Source organism: Tigriopus californicus, chromosome 2 (genome assembly GCF_007210705.1).
Source record: "Tigriopus californicus strain San Diego chromosome 2, Tcal_SD_v2.1, whole genome shotgun sequence".
Taxonomy (NCBI): domain Eukaryota; kingdom Metazoa; phylum Arthropoda; class Copepoda; order Harpacticoida; family Harpacticidae; genus Tigriopus; species Tigriopus californicus.
This window is the reverse complement of record NC_081441.1, coordinates 7358096-7371129: the sequence shown is the minus strand read 5'-3', so window position 1 is coordinate 7371129 and position 13034 is coordinate 7358096. Positions and strand designations below refer to the sequence as shown.

Here is a 13034-nt window from a genome sequence, read left to right as displayed (position 1 = left end):
CCAATTTCCTGGTGTGGCTCGCCAAAGGCAAGATAGCCCATGGAGTGGATAGGCTGGAAGACCAGCCTGAAAACGGCTGGACCGGCAGAGAAGTTTGGACACGGGCCGGTTTTCAAGCGCCCGAGAGCAGAAGAATACTTGTTGGTTAGAGTCAGCCCAGAAAGGCAGGCTAGGCAGATGACTTCTGGAATAGGCCAAGTTGACTTTGGTCAGGCAGTCAGTTGATGGTTTATCCAGCCTGGAGAGGCGAGATTTGCTAGAACATCTGAATGTAGGGACGTGTTAAACACATACCAAGGGGGATGCAAAAGGCAAATCAAAAATTCCCAGGGCTACCTTTGTCTTCCTTCACAAGAAAACTATCAGATGTTAGACGACATCCCAAGATGAAGAACAAATTTTAATTATGCACTCCAAATTTTCGGCCCATTATATTCCATCAAAATTAAGTCGACTCGCCACATATGTCTTAATATTTCCCTAGTATTAGGACGATTATCACCAGTGGCTTCTACTCCAAATAAAGATATTACCTATTGTTTTTAGAAGAAATGCGAATGTTTTGGAGGGGGAATATCCAAGACTTTTGCTGTGCCCACCTAAAAAGGTGGGCACAGTAGTCTTTCCGTGGCTGAACTTAGCTAGAATTCAAGTCCCAAAAATCTCTGAGCCACTAGAGGCTCAAAAAAAGCACCGCAAATCTTTTGCCACAGAGGACGGATTTGTGGGCCTCTTATAAACCACTTTTTGAGCCATAAAATTTGAGTCATAAGACTTAAGTCTCTTTTGAGGACTTTTAGAGATTCTCCAAACTACTTCCAAAGATTGATTTCTGTTCCGTTTTGATTTCGGTTCCCAGTGTTTAGTTTTGTTATCGGAAATTGAGGTACATATGTTGTATTTTCAGATACACCCTAATTTCAAGTACATGTCACTCAACCAAGTTTCTTTATGTATAGACAAGATAGCTTTTATCCATCATTGAGGCAAAGTGTCAAACTGTAGGGCTAAAAGCTCACCTTTTCATGGGCTGGAAAATCTCCCTATCCCTGATGCTGGATTACGTCCTTTAAGGATCCAAAGCGGTATTTTGTTAACTCAGTTCCCCCTTATACCTCTTCTAACAAAAAGGCGGGCCAGTCGTCAGCCTGTCAAGTTTCCTGTACAGGCCTTCCTTGACTGAGCTAGCGCCAGCCCGGTATCAACTCGAAAGACAGTGGACAATAGGCAACGGCAACAGGGACCCTGGCTCTCGTTTTCTCGTTATTTTCCGTCCACTCGTTTCTTTAAGATGGCAATGTGGAACTCACTAATTAGAGATTAGTTGCCACACATTGAATGGAAATGACGTTCGAAAATGTGCATAAAATCATTTCACCGTAGGTCAGAAACTACACTTTGTTAAATCCACAACTATTCATTTTGACGCTGACAAGACAATTCCAAGTAATCCAGCAAAAGTGTATTATTTTGAATTGATAGGAACAATGGATCACGTACCTGGCTACAATAGTTATTTTATGCAGTTGCTAAAATATTGATTTTGCTCATGCCAAAGTTGAATGGGACTTTGTTAAAAATTCTGCATATAACATATCGTTATAAGAACGTCGTTTAAAGGAACAATCCTGATATCAGCACCATTTTCATGAAAACTGATTTTTTTTCTCATATATGACTTCGGTTATAAGAGCCAACCCAAAATGCAGAATCCAGATATTGTTACTTTTGGGGGCAAAATATGTACCCGGACTTCCTGCGCTACTTCTGCGCATTTCAATGAATAATAAAATAAATCCACTCGGACCCATCAAAGCCGCTTCATTCCTCTGCAAATTGTCTACATAAGCAAAGACACTAGAGCCCCTGGCTTGACCTGATAAGTGTTAGGTAAGACCGTTCTTGCCCCTTGAAGTCATTACTTGGCGCTGATTTGTTCATCATTTGTCTTTTCAAAAAACTTAAAGCATTCTCTTGATTTCAGAGCATATTTTTGCATGTGTTCACAAATTGTTAGTAATATTTTAAGTTTTATCGCATATTTATTTGCAAAATTTGACCAAATTTTATGCATATTTATGTACTAAAATGAACATATAATCTGTATATTTTAGCCGTCTCTGCTTATCACATTGAAATCTGCAGGCTCCCTTAAGGTGCCGTTTTTAAAACCATCAATTCAAATGGAGAATGATAAATTACCATTCCAATTTTAGATTTTTTTCCAATTTGCATGAGAAATCAATTCCTTTTGAGTGTCAGATTTATAAAAAGAAATTGCCATTTACATAAGATCAATACAGGATAACCAATGTGATGGAATGGTGATAGGAAAGAGCTTAAAATAAACGTTTGTGCTGCCTTGACCTACCACTTCCCCTACTTTGGTAACACTCAAAGCAGACAATTTGTGGAGGAATGAATGGATCCATCATGGGGGGGGACGGGTCCGAGAGGGAGATCCGGATGCACATTTTGGGAAATCCGGATCTAAATTTTGGCAAAAAAATAACAGTATCAGGATTCTGCATCTTGGGGTGGTTTTTATAACCGAAGCCAGATATGAAGCAAAAAATCAGCTTCCAAAAATATGGTGCTTATATCCGGATTGTTCCTTGAGATTACTTTGAACTAGTAAGCGAAAGAGAAGATAGTGAAGGCTGAAATTCGTAATGTTTCTGAAGCATTAGACGAGGAGAAAACTAGAAAATCGACGATCTGCGTCGATTTCGTATTCTGCGACCTTTCCTTGATGTATGATCTAATTCGAAGGTGAGTGAACAATAAATCGTGTGTATTCAGAGTCTGGGCTGAAATGATAAGTACGAACCTGATAACGGTCAAAAACAAACAGGATATATTGTTGGTTGGTTTGCTTAGTAAAAGAAAACGTTACTTGAACGCTAGATTGAACACATTGTGGTGTTGGAACATTATTTTTGGGGATCAAACGTGAGAAAGCACCTGTTACCAAGTGCCCAACCGTCCTCAGGATCGATAGTATCCCAACATCGCGAGGGTGAGTGAAAATGTCTAGTTCCTACATTGTCAATTTGTTGTACCAGAGCGTTCGACCTGGCCTGCTTAAACTAGTAAAACCTTCATTCATGTACAGCATGTACGTACGTACAAATACATGTGAATGCTATGAAGTCTAGGCCGTTCGCCTTTCGCTCTCTCGTTTCGAGCCGCAGTGACGGCTGGCGTCCATTCCGTGAAGAGCCCATAGAAACAGACCAGATTAAGGCTGGGACTGAGGCAGCTCAGTACATACAGTGGATTGCATGCAGTTAGTCCAATATCCCGATCGAGACAAACGTCCACAGAGTACAGTGAGATTCCTTTGACTTCTGACACAACACATGACCGACATTTCATTATAACCTTGGTGTATGCTTTGCAACATCCTTAGGTAATTTGAGTGCGTTCGGAAACCTGCAAACGGATTTCTTAGCTGGTCGCGGGGAGTGTTCGTTTACCAGGCTATGCGATGGCATCCTCCATTCCTATTCCCGTGTCCTTCAGACGCCCAGATTTGGCCAACGATGACGGGCAAATGGCCTTTTCTCCGAGTAAGATGACCCCGAGGACGTTGGACCATTTTCAAGAGTCAGACGCTCAGGGCGTTCCCCTCCGATCTGCTTGGACTTTTTGGTTGGATAAGTAAGTAGAAGAAGAGGTAATCGTACATTTCAAAACGAAAATTGAGCAAGGAACGTGTATCTACTCGAACTCGTAGGGCTAGTAAAAATTCCACGGCAGCTCAGTATCAAGCGAATTTAAAGCAGATCTACACCGTGTCCACTGTCCAAGGCTTTTGGAGCGTATACAATCACATTCCTGACGTGAGCCAATTGCCTCTACGATGCTATTATCATCTGATGCGAGATGAACGGAAGCCTCTATGGGAAGACCCCGTCTTGTGCAAAGGTGGAGTTTGGCGATTAAAATGCCCCAAGAAAGACACGGTATGTAATTTTACAGTTCTTTATGAATTTAAATTGGGACACAATGCCATGCTTTTTTTACCGTAAAAGAAAACCGACAAGAGGTGTATTTTCCTATACAACTCCTAAGAAAGTGAAAGACACAAGAAGAAAGCATTTTCTTTTATGAAAACCGGTTCTCATGGGTGGAATCTTGACTCTACCAGGAAAAGGAAACTAATCGCAACTGTAAATGTTATAAATTTTCTTTTACAAGGACCGGTTTTCAGCGGTATAAAGTTCCCTCTCCAGCAGGCAGAGGAAACCAAACGCCACCATTAGAAGTCTTATTTCATGGCGCTGTGTTCACGAGTGGCCGGAATCTAAGCTTCCAGCCACTTGTGAAGAAAATAGACATTCTGTAACGTCGAACTTGGCTTTGAGTGGTTTTGAGGGAAATTCATACCTTGAAAACCAGTTCTGGTAAAAGAAAACTGTGTATTCAACAGCTGCAGCGTTCTTTGCATGCAGTTTATTCAAGTTTGGATCTCAAAAAGTTGATCCCTCAACACTTAAAATGTGTTTGCCATTTCATCATGCCCTCTCATGTGAAGAGAAGCTTGGGCAAGCCCTCCTCGCTCTTCTCTTCAAACTGGATCGTATGAAATGGGCGAACGCGTTTTTGGTGTTGACCTTGCCGACTTTCTTCAACCCCCACTTTTATAAACTCCACGCAAAGAATGCCCCTGCAATTGAATAAATAGATATTATGTCCTGCCTGTCTGGATGTGAGCGGCAGGAATGTAAGTTTCCATACACTAGTGAGGAGAAAACAGATTTTGATGCATGGAGTGTTATCTTCTGATTGTTTTGAGTCAATATCATACCTGGAAAATCTGTTTTTGCAAAAGAAAACTGCAAAGTGTATGACCATCACTCTCTTTGAAAAAAGTTCATTCAAGTTTGAATTTCAAAATTTAACATGGTCAATACCTTACACTTGCTTTTTAATACGTTCTTGTTTGAAAGGAAACTTGGGCAAGCCCTCACAAAAAACATCTCCTCTTTTCACTGCAATATCATCTGAGGTGAGTTTCTTAAAGGTTTTACCTCGGAGTTTGATGCTTGCACGTTATCCAGTACGATGATATGCTCAGGGGAGTGGTGAGTGAATGCTCGTTCTGAGTAACGCCTGATCTCTGAGGTAAGAACGTTTAAAAAAACAGATCTCTGAGGCAAGTTTATCGAACGCTTTTTATCTGTGAGTTAAGGCATAGACATCACCCAGAATGAGCATCTGCTTGCCTCTTTGGCCAGTGCATTTTCATACCAATTAACGTCCAAGCCCCTAACTCTGAGGGAAGAACTTGGGAAAAACAGGCCTCCAATCTCTAACGTAAGCCTCAGTCATGGAGAGGCATTTGCAGAGGTGAGTTTTGTAAATGCTTGCACCTCTGAGTTAAGACATGACCCAGAATGAGCCTACATTCACCACTTTGGTGAGTGTAGTTTCATACCGGATAACGACCAAGCCCCTAGCTTCAAGGTACGAGCTTTAAAAAACAGACCTCAGGAAAGTAGATCCTTGAGAGATGAGAAACAGTGCTAAACATCAACCAAAGTGATCGGTGCAAAGGAGAAATTTGCCACCATTGTGGGATCTGATGGCAGCTTGACCCTCTTATTTCTGTCTACAGACTTACTGGACAGAATCTTGGCGATGTTTGAGAGTATTTGAAATCCAGAATTCTTATTGAGAACATCATATAACTTCTTCAAAAAAGGCTCAATTTTACATTTTTTCCCCAGGGTCACCAGAAAGTGCAAAATATGCTACAAACATCAAAATCTGCACAGAACTCCAAAGTATGCAAAAATATTCAAAATATGCATTGTTGCATATTTGCCTAGCTCTAGTAAACAGACACATAGGGGCAAAGAAAAGGTTGGTCATAATCAGGGCTCAGATAGTTTTATTTTAAATCAATTTTATTTTTTTCGGGAATTCTTGCAGGACCTGTAAGACAAGTATTTCATTGTCTTGACTAGCAGGGCATTCTACGTCAAGTGTACACACCTTCCTGACACTTAGGTCTCAGAATCTCATAAAACTTCACACATTCAATAACTAGGTTAAAGTAAGTTGACATGCAAAATTTCAGTCCCATGGGATGAACATGGCCATTTTTGGCCAAACTGCTTGACTTTACTCTTTTAAGCCCTCCAGAAAATTCAAACTTAGGGGCAAACTTAAGTTTAGTTTTATACAATGATTTGAACATCACATAGTTCACAGAATTGATGACATATGGAAATAGTGAAGTTGATCACCATGTACATTGCATGGCCAATTGTTTATCAGTAAAAGATGGTATTCTTTCTTTTTACATGATAAATAATTGCCACTGTTGCACGATCTGGAGTTAGGCTTAAAGGGAGAAAAAAAAATTAGCCCCACCAGAATGTTGTTGGTATTATCGGAATGATGTTCGGAGCTATGTTACGTGGAAGATGGTGGAATAAGTGGATTTGGAGGCCATTGAAACCTTCACCCAGTTTTATTAAGGAAGTTGGAAGATTGATGATGTTCTTGAGTAGTGTTTCCAGGGGAAATGTTGGGCGAGGCAGGGCAGGGAAGGCTACCCCTGGACGTCACACTCCCTTTTCAGCATATCAGAGGAAGGCCGACTTTTGCTCAACACTGTGTACTTTCAGCTCTTAACTTGCATACGTCTAACTTGCTCTAATCGTTCTATACTACAAAGTTATCTGTTGAGTAAGATTTAAAATGACTATCTGACACGCTAACAAATTAATAATTTTAGCTATTTGTTATAGAAATGGACAATTTTCTGGGTGTTGGCGTATTATTTATTCCTACTGGCAGTGTTACATATTGTCTATTACTGTGACAATCATGTACAGCAGGGATATAACTTTGTTACTATTGAACAATTAAGAGTACCATTTGTACATGTAGAGCAAGATCCTAAACTTGCTTTGAGTTTAAACTGAATTGTGAGAACATACAATTTAAGAGCATGAATGCAAGAAGTACAAGTACATTACTGCAGTCTTTCGTCATACCAATACAAATGTGAATCTATGAAATATATAGGGGATGATAATGAAGATAGCTCATCATATCAAACACTAAAAAGTGGTGTTTTTTCTTCTTAATTCTAGGTTACAACCACTTACCCTTTAAAAGGCTTCTATTTTGAGAAAAAGGCATGTTTTTAGGGCAAATAGAAAGGCAAAACCAATTTCAGACCTACACTCATTTATTATGATTGGCAGCATTTTTAAGGAATTACTTAATGATCACTTTGATGAAAATTATTGATGATCCGAAAAGTTGGATCCGATGCACAGCTCTACTGGACACTGGTCGCAAATTCCCTAGGGAACTTTGGTTACTGACCATTCGAAGTCCTTTATGATAGAATGTTCAGGCCAATGAAAGTTATTATTATTTTATCTAGTAACTTGAATTGTCAAGTTGGCAAGCAACCTGTATGGCTTTCAAAAGTCAAACTTGATCCCCAAGTCTGGCGGAGAACTGGGATAGTGGGAGCCATTACCTCGACCACCCTGGCAACACTGTCTTGATTGGCTTGGTCATCAATTTAAATGCTGAGCATCCCAAATAAACCAAACAAAATTCATCATTTTTGAATGTCACTTTCTTGGGGCCTAGTTGATCTGTCTTGGGGCCTAGTTGATCTGTCTTGGGCTGCCAGCTAGGTCTCTCTCGCGGGGTATACTATCTTTTAAATCTTAAAACACTTTCACTTTTTACACAAACTATGAGGAGTTTGTTGATTGAGTTAAAAGTTGGCCTTTCCCTGTTATGGCGGGAAGGATTTGAAAAAAAGTATTCCGTCCGCGTGAGTTCAGCTGTCCCTGGGTGAGTTAATGGGTGATTGCGGTATTGGATGAGCAAGGCACTCCTAAGTATCCTTTTAGATATAGTGTAAACCGGTGATATCATGTCCACTTATATCGTGAATTTACTTTTATTGTCGTTTTTTCAAAGTCTTGATTCATTCTAACAGCTTTTTATGTCAACTGATTTCGCTGATAAGGTCACCTCACTCCAGATGTATGGTCATTTTGAGATTTTTTTTTGTACACAATGTTGTTAGATAATCGTGTTTTTGCTAATTCGTTTCTTATTCCACACAACAACTGAATGAGCTTGTTGCTTCAGATTTTGAAAAACAGATTAACTGGCCATTCTAATAATTTCCATTTCAGCCCAGGTATTTTCACCCTAATAGATAGCCAAGATAAAATATCTAGAAGAACCAAATTTGATGTAGAAACCTGCATGGATTGGAATTTTAATTTGTGGGTTCAGCCTGGGAGATAATTTTGAGAGCTTTTGATTTCTAAGATTTTGAAACAATAAAAAAATATTGAAACCTTTGACAGCTGCTTCAAACTTGTGCAACGTTATTTTCATGTTGTTTTATATGTGCCTTTTTTGCTTTTAAACAGGCTTTTACCTTTGCATTTGAGAATATTTTTCCTGTGAAAAAAAGGATTTCTTGCTTTCAAAAACATTTTAGTGATTATTTGGCCCTCTTGCTTTCAAAGATTGTTTTTGCATCAAATTTGAATACAAATTGCTCCAATTTTATCTTCCAACAATTGCCAAGAAATATAGTAGGCTTTTTCTATGCCTAAAGTATAGATGGAAATATTTCATGTTTTGGAGCAGGTTTTTTTAAACCCAAAAATTGTTTGCAATATGACTTAAAATTGACTTCTCGTCAATTTTTCACAATTGTGATGCCATACTTGTCCATCGCAACTTTAATCAAGCTTAATATTGAATTTTGACAAAATGATATTAGTGTTGAATACAAACATTGCTAGTACGTAGAAATTAATCATTGCAAAAAGTGACAACTTACAAAATTACATTGGCACATGTATTGTTCAAATACATTAAGAAAACGATAGGATTATGTTGCTTTTGGCACTTAAGTAAAATGAAGGGCAATTTACTTGTCTTGTAAGTTTTATGTGACATTTTTGCTATTTCTAGCTTGTAAAGAAATCTTAAAGAAAATGGAAAAATATTTCTTCTTATTGTGTCATTGAAAAAGACAATAATATGCCTTGGGAATAACTGGAAACATAATTAGGCAATTTTTTGATCTTTTAACGTGTAAAACGCAACTTTCAACATGTAATAACTAAGCGTCTGCTAAATATAAGTTTATGAAATTTAAGGCCAATACATAACTAAGAGTATTTTTAATACTGATAGACTACATTTTTGACCATGATGTATTTTTATGCACTTTAAATAATTTAGCACAGTTATGTGAGCTACTTTACTTTTAAGCTTGTATGTTTCACAAAAGTTGTTCCTTTTGAGTCTTTGACAAAAAAAACATATCTTGATGTTTTGACATTTGAGCAAACACTTAGCCAGAAAATATAAGTATTGTGTGCTGGAATTGGTGATGCAGAAGCAAACACATTTAGCATCTTTTCGTTTTCATTACAATAAATCATCATTGTGATGGGTCAGCCATTGCCATAATTTGACTATGGTCACTCAATCATTTAAGGTATTTGGTGGACTCTTGTTAGCCTTTGCTCACCCCCTGCAACCATGCTGGATTTTAAAACCTCTATGAATGGCAACTTGGGGTAGCAGATTTAGAGTCCTCCAATAATCTTCAATGCTCTCCTAAGCAAAGTCTCGTTGGGGAAAGGCCGGCCCCTCACGGAATATATATTACTTCTAGTCCTTGGTGTGGCGGGAACTCCTACTAGCTGCCATCGGCGAGCAGTTTCTTAACGACCTATGTGAGGGGGACAACATTTCCGGTTTTTCCGTGTCCCCCCGAGAGAAAGATGATTTGATACAAATATGGAATGTCCGCTCAGATGTAGCGAATGATGATCGGGTTTTACAAAAAGTGCACAAACTTGTTCCTAACGTCAGATTCAATGCCGAGTTTTACAAACGTAAGTGACTCTCTTTCAAAGGGGAATAGCTCGAAGATTCTGATCAAATGTTTCGTCACTTTCAGCTCATGAAACCCATTCCGCGTTTGAAGGCCATCGAGGCCATGCTCGTTAGGTTTTGAACCTTGCCTACTACCAAGAGGGAACCCTGTCACGACTTTTGGAGCTCGATTATCCATCCATTCAATTCATTCAGAGCTAAAACCAGAGACATTGAGCACAACTCAAAAATTACCTCCATGCTACTACCTAACAACAAACACTAAGATTGAACGATATTATGTGAAAGTTTATAATAAATTTAGACACAATATATGACTAGGTGCAAGCATAGAATATGGAGTTAAATGGGGAAAAATCCGAATTATGACGTACGACCAAAATGGTATGGACACTCATGTTTACATCAAAAATTGCCAGAACCCAATTCAAACAGTACACTCAAGTTCAGTTTTTTGACGAGAGCACGTTTTGTTGCTCCCAAGGAAGGTTGCTCCTGTTCATAGATAACTCCGATAACTCCACATATGGGCACGACCTAGAAACACTGGAGGTCCCTGGTGGCTGAAATGTGCGTTAGCTCAGTAATGAAAACAAACCAATTCTTCCCACGCCATTCGGGCAAGGTTTGACCTCCAGGCAGAGTGAATAGCCCGTGGATTGGAGTCACAACATCTAGATATTGATTGAGGGACCTCAAAAATCATGAGAGTGACCTTATTTTGGGTCCTGTTGAGCAGGAAAAACTCCTCAGATCGATCTCAAAGGCCAAACTCAGGATCCACATCAACTCTAACATAAAGACAGTCCAGGCATCGGTCAACTCACGTAACCCCCAAGCTCTTGAAGACATTCCTCCACCGTTGCCCGTATTACGTAAATCATGTGTTACCATTTGCAGCCTTGATTGAACGATTCAAGTACGTTCCTTGTGGCAAAGATTGTATGACAGACAAACGGATCTCTTGAAAATTTCAGCCATCCTTCGAGCAAGGCTCATTAGCCAGATGAGGCTTGAAAAAGCAACGGTACTCTTGGTCCATTCAAGCCTTGGGGCATCAATCCGCTCAGTAAATTTAAAGAGGTGTGTATACGAACTAAAGCATCGTCATGAGAGAACCACATCCTGATCCCAAAGAGGTACTTTATGCTCCAACATGTTGCGACAGACTTGGGACACGCACTTTAAGCTCCTCCCTTCTCTACCTTAAGCTCCTCCTTTTCCCTGTTCCCGTTGTGTATATAAAGCCATGTTTCTCATGAATAAAGGGCAGTCTACGACTTACCAACTAGATTGACACTTGTTTCAATTTTATAGGTAATACTAAGTTTCGTATCTTGATCTCGTTAAACTTGATTCGAGCCTTACATGGCGACCGTGACATTTCTTTTCAGCACTTATTAATAAGCCCGTTCCAATCCTTGGTCTTCTCCTTTTCTCTTTCCTCTAGCTACAGCCCAGCATTAACTTCACTAACTCCAAGAATTTCTTTCAGCATTTCGTTTCAACATTTCTTTCCAGCACTTCTTCGTAAGCCCTTTCCATTACGTGGTCTCTCTTTCTTATCTCTCTCCTCTAGCTATAGCCCAGCTTTAACGTCACCAAATCCAAGTCTTTTCTCCATTTTTCTAGGGCCAACATCTACCTCGTGGAACAACCGTTCTGCCAAGACTCGTGAATCTACCTCGATACTCCAGCTACCCGTTATCAAACCCATTGTACTTCATTTACGATGGCTTCTCCTGGTAATTCCTTTCTCTCTCTCCCATCTAGGCTTACTCTAAAACATTTCTATGAATCAGACGGGGATTTATTGCTCAAAACTTTAGTTCCTATCTCGATTCACCCTCATTCTGATGATGCAAAAATGCTATCCCTTTCTGATCGATTTGAGGTGCTATGAGGTCGTCGAGAGAATCTCCGACTTCAAACCTTAGCTTTAGAGGCTCCGTTTGATCAGGATGATGAGATCAATTCAGATAAACTCTTCACCATCATGGGGTCTATTCGAGGGGCAATCCGCAACCTTGACGAAGCTATTGCAACAGTGGAATCACGGCTCCAGGATATGTCATCGATCCAGCAGTCCAGCCGTTCCACCGATCTGACAACCCCATCGGATGCTGCGTGTTTTGGGGACTTAGACGTGTCGAGCCTCAAAAAAATTGTTCTACAGCTCCAGGATGATTCAGACATCTGTTTCTTGGAGTTTCGGAGTAAACTCACGATCTTTGCGGAGAGCCATTCTTTGTCCCACGATCACATCAAGTTGGCGTTGAGTACTCTTACTCACGCTGACTATTTCGATACATTTCAGACAATAAGGGACCAACCGTTAAGAGTTATGGCTAAAACCATCGAAAATTCGTATTCTCACACCGGTCACTGAATTCTTAGGTATTGTGTACGGCAACAATTCTATGAACATCCCTAATGCCAGGATTCGGGCCTATCAAGATTATCCTCGTCCCACCACCGCTCGGAATTAGCGGTTTCTTGGCTAGCTTGAATTTTTACCGCCGATTTCTACCTCATTTCGCCAGAATAGCGAAGACCTTGTATGATCTTTCCCACTCAAACCAGGTTCAAGTGGACACATTTTCACAACAAAGCCTTTGAAGATCTGAAGTTGATGGTAGCAACTCACACAACCCTGTTTTTGCCCCAATCAGATCTCCCTTACGCTTGTTATTCCGATGGAAGCATTTCTGGTCTTGACTTTGCTTGTAATCAAGTACTGCCGGATGGAGTAATAGCTCCCATTGCTTTCGTTTCCAGGAAACTCACAAAGGTGGAGGCGAACTACTCCATTTATCGCATTGAATGCTTAGCATTATTGTATGGGCTCCGTTCCCTCAATGATTTTCTACAATTCGCCTCTCAGTTGACCATTCATATAGGTGCTCGCGCTCTGTTGTTTATTCGCCTTTCGCGTAACAGCACACCATGTATTACTCGACTCGCATTAGAACTTTCGTCTTATAACATGTCGATTTTGCATGTTCCTGGGGGGAATAACGATGTCGCTGATGATCTATCTAGGCATTTCGATGATTAAACAACCGCCACTCTGCGTCCTATGACCCAACCTGAAAGCGAGGCTCTTCTTCACCCCT

The 13034-nt window shown here is 40.0% G+C and overlaps 1 protein-coding gene across 3 annotated transcripts; it reads left to right on the top strand.

Moving 5' to 3' along the window:
• Nucleotides 1-2883: 2883 nt before the first annotated feature.
• LOC131893116 (eukaryotic translation initiation factor 4E type 3-like) lies at nt 2884-11211 on the top strand. Of its 3 annotated transcripts, none has more exons than XM_059243062.1 (6): nt 2884-3019; nt 3116-3327; nt 3413-3663; nt 3740-3968; nt 9695-9917; nt 9983-11211. In XM_059243062.1, exons 3-6 carry the CDS (start codon nt 3491-3493, stop codon nt 10030-10032), a joined length of 675 nt encoding a protein of 224 aa, XP_059099045.1. In that variant the 5' UTR covers nt 2884-3019; nt 3116-3327; nt 3413-3490; the 3' UTR covers nt 10033-11211. The 3 variants fall into 3 exon arrangements, with proteins under 3 accessions (XP_059099045.1, XP_059099044.1, XP_059099046.1); XM_059243061.1 differs by having other exon boundaries at nt 2885-3019; nt 3116-3332; XM_059243063.1 differs by lacking the exon at nt 3116-3327 and having other exon boundaries at nt 2906-3019.
• The last annotated feature ends 1823 nt before the right edge of the window (nt 11212-13034 follow it).